Here is a 3,816-nt window from a genome sequence, read left to right as displayed (position 1 = left end):
CACCACCTTAGTGTGTCTTCATTGACTAGACGTGGGATCCAGTTGTGAAACTTTGTAAAATCCATGTCCTCTGTGTGTACATCCATGCTTATAAGTCAAGCAGATAGAACATTATATTAAGACGCCAAAAGACACTTCATCACTGCCACAAACTCACAAAATTTCAATTTTATGTGATGTATTCATAAAATGCATCCCACCTGCTTAATTTTGTTAAACTCTTCTCTTCTGCCATCTTCCAGGGCAACCCCATTCAAAACTGCTTCCTTTGTTTGTTCTGCAATGATAGTTTTAAAACAAATGTCAATAGTTTTAAAAACAAATGTCAACCAATCTGATTAGAATGTATAAGCACTCCACTATATATGCATTCTGTGTAATGATACATTTGTTTTGCAACTTATAAGGTGAAAACAACGATGAGATCAACAAAAGGACCATAACATAAATTGAACGTTCAAAACACCTGTTGACACATTAACTTTCGTCTAAGGATTCTCTTGCATTTCATAAAAATTAGCGATCTACTCCACCCACAAGGTTAGAATTTGATCACTAAAAAAAAAAATCAATAGTGCATAATCTTGCGTTTTCATTATTTACCACGTTCATCCGCATTTATAACTTATGCTTAAGAATAAATGTCTAGATCAAACATAGACATTAGGCAAGGTCGTGAATTACTTTTGAATTGGCTGGCGAGTGATCCAGCCCTTAATTTAGCAAAGGAAGTTAAACTCATTTTGATTTCTAAGACTGAGCCCACTAGGAACCCGACCTCTCCCTCTCTCTCTTACCTTAGCCAAAATGGCATGTGAACTTGCCATGCACGGATCACTACATATATTTTTCCTAAAAGTGATTGCATGTACCACTTGAAATAATTAGTTAATAAAAAATATTTTTATTATCGACAACAATTTATATCTGAATATTTTCGCTAACAATATTTTCGCTAACAATGAAAATATTTTTGTTTGTTTAATTTTATAAATGATACAAGTTATCATTTTTAGAAAATCATTTTCAAATCATTCATTTTCTATAAAATTGATGAAGCTCTAAAAAGGTTTTTTTTCCTAGGTGCAACTTTGACAATATGGGAGAGGATATTCCGTGGCAAAAAAAAAAAAAAAAAGATAATGGATAACGAAAAGAGAGATTGGTAGAAAAAATGAGCCGGCACCCTCTTATACGTGGAACCGTACGGGAAGCTATACTTAGAATCAGCGTGCATGCGATATTTCATCGGAAAACAGACTAAGAAAACGAAGTCTGCCATGTTGAACAAGGAAGTCCACCGTGATTCAGAGATTCGCCTTCCGAACCCAGTTCCTTGCTGGTTTAGTAGTCCATAAGTCGGGTACACATTCTTTGCTCATGAAACCCCTAGCAATCGAGCGTGATTAATTTGTAATCCAATCGAGAATGCACAAGAGGAAGTAATCGCTTCAATATCAAAATTCACGGTTTAATCTGGGTTTTGAATTGTCCAGTAGCTATAATACTTGTGGAATCGCCTCTTTAGCACATTAATATCAATGGTGTTAATGGATAATTATTGCAGAGATTTAGCCCTCAATTCAGGGACCAAGATACGACTTAGTTGGGGCATAAGAGTACCATAGATGTCATAACTTTCCTAATTTTCAATGAAAAATCTTAGTAAAGTTATATTAAAAGGATAATAAAAAAGGCAAAAATATTTTTAAACTAAACAAAAAAGGGAAATATATCCACAGTCATTTGTGTTTTTAGTGAGGTCCATTCCACATTGGATAGAAAAAGTAATGGAAACTATTATATTAATATTTTCTGTTAGTCAAATTAGATAAAGTCCCAATTGAACCAATTTGACAACTTTAAATCTTGACTGTACTATTATAAGTTTTATAACTCTATCACGCATTCATGATAAATTTCAGAATTTTCAATACATTTATTCATTTTTTATGTTTCATCATCGCTGTTAATTTTTTCAAGTATATTAAGATAATTTCATGGCATAAAATATATAAAAAAAATTAAAAACCATTTAGACGAATTTAGTCATTTCTCGCATTTCATGATAGAATTTTTCTTAATTTATATTGCAGGTTTTACCATATTTCATCTAGAATTAATTTATTGTCACATAGATTAGGAGACCCGCTTTTATTAGACTAGCGTACTTTTTTTATGCGTCACTCACGGGCCCTGTCCCAGGGCATTATATCAAGGCTTTGTTTTAGTTTTACTCGACACGACTCGGGGTGCTCTTTCTTCTCTTTATTTTTTTTGTTCTTTCTTTATCTTTACTACAGATTGATTAATTCTATTGTACGAGCACTTATGTATGGAATTATAGACTTACATGTACAAGGAATAAAAATAAACAAATAAATATTACTTGAAAAGATGTTTTTATGAAAGAGAAAAGGTACGATACAAGCATTAAGTAGGGCTAGTATAACCAAATCCTTGATCCGGATTCTCTAGTTCACAGAAGTCAAGTGAGTAGCATGCCTTAATGGGTTTTTTATCCGTATAGAATAGATTAGTGGCAGCTCTAACATAAATTTCGTTGAATAATGATAAATCAAAATATGATAGAGAGAGTTTGGAAGAGTTCGTATGAAGTTAAAGCACCACCTTAAATCTACTATATTTCAACTCGGTATGGTCGCGACAGTGCTACGCCATCAAGATACCAGAAAGAGCAATAAAAAGGCGGTCAAAGGATAAATTTTACTCACTTTCCACTACACGTTTTTGAGCCTCGCTCAGCATCATCCACTTGGGCGACTCTCGAAGAACTTTGAAAGCGTTGTAAATCGGTTTACTTTGCCCAAGTCTTAACTGAAAATTAACTTTCTCTGTCTGCATTACAAAATTAAGCCAATGTAAGCATCGAGATTCAAGACTTCGAAAACCACGAAAGCTAAACAAATAAAAACAAATTGATCAGTGCAAGGCATGCTCCAGTAGAGAAGATACTTGTCTAAAATCAAAAAGAGAGGTCATCTCTTAACACACTTAAGTCTTCTAACTTCACCCTTTCTCATCACCCAATAGATCATTTCAAGATCTATCTAAGAGATCCTAGCCCAAGCGAACCAACACCAAAGCGAAAGAAATTACCTGGACTTCCTTTATTGCAGCACGCAGCTCAGCTGTATCTTTGACGTTCTTGAGATGTTTAATGATCGCCCAGACCACATCCAATCGATCCACAATCTTCTCCAATGGCTCCACGAGCTTCGGCCAAGATGGCTCCACTGTCCTCTCTAGTTCCTCCAAATCACTCTCCTTAGGCACAATACACACATTACAAACAATAAGACCTCAAACAACAATCTTGACAAACATCGATCATACGAGATAGACAAAAGATCGTTCATACCAACTTCTTCAAGAGAGCGTACTTCCCAGGACGGACATGCTTGGCCTCGATTGCATCGTATGGGGGGAACTCGAAGTCCTGCAAGAGCGGATTGCTCTCAATGTTGGCGCCAGCCATGAGGGGAGAGAGATCAGGAAGCAACCGCGGAGGAGCAGGTGGTGGAGAGGGATGTAGAGGTTGACTTCCAAGGTTTTGGAGGCGGAAGGAGAAGCTGGAGGACCGGAGGGATCAAGGGAACGACCGTTTAAAGAGAGAATGGTGTATTCCAATGATGGTGGAGGAGAGAGAGAGAGCAATTACATCATTATTAATGTGTTGGTATGCACACGGGAAGGATTTTCTGAAATGTCTGGTTGTCACATGACTGTTTATGGACTTGCCTTCATTAAAGCGATGGAGTTCATGTCATAAATGTGGAACATGGTCGACGCCAT

The 3,816-nt window shown here is 36.2% G+C and overlaps 1 protein-coding gene across 1 annotated transcript; it reads right to left on the bottom strand.

Annotated features, from left to right (window-relative positions):
* Positions 1-40: 40 nt before the first annotated feature.
* LOC120288193 (probable cytosolic oligopeptidase A) lies at positions 41-3,816 on the bottom strand. Its single transcript, XM_039301676.1, has 4 exons — positions 3,383-3,816; positions 3,121-3,288; positions 2,736-2,859; positions 41-277 (listed from the first exon to the last, which is right to left on the bottom strand). The coding sequence occupies exons 1-4, from the start codon at positions 3,497-3,499 to the stop codon at positions 183-185; spliced, it is 504 nt and encodes a 167-aa protein (XP_039157610.1). The 5' UTR covers positions 3,500-3,816; the 3' UTR covers positions 41-182.

Source organism: Eucalyptus grandis, chromosome 9, assembly GCF_016545825.1.
Source record: "Eucalyptus grandis isolate ANBG69807.140 chromosome 9, ASM1654582v1, whole genome shotgun sequence".
NCBI classification, from domain to species: domain Eukaryota; kingdom Viridiplantae; phylum Streptophyta; class Magnoliopsida; order Myrtales; family Myrtaceae; genus Eucalyptus; species Eucalyptus grandis.
This window is presented reverse-complemented; position numbering and strand designations above follow the sequence as displayed.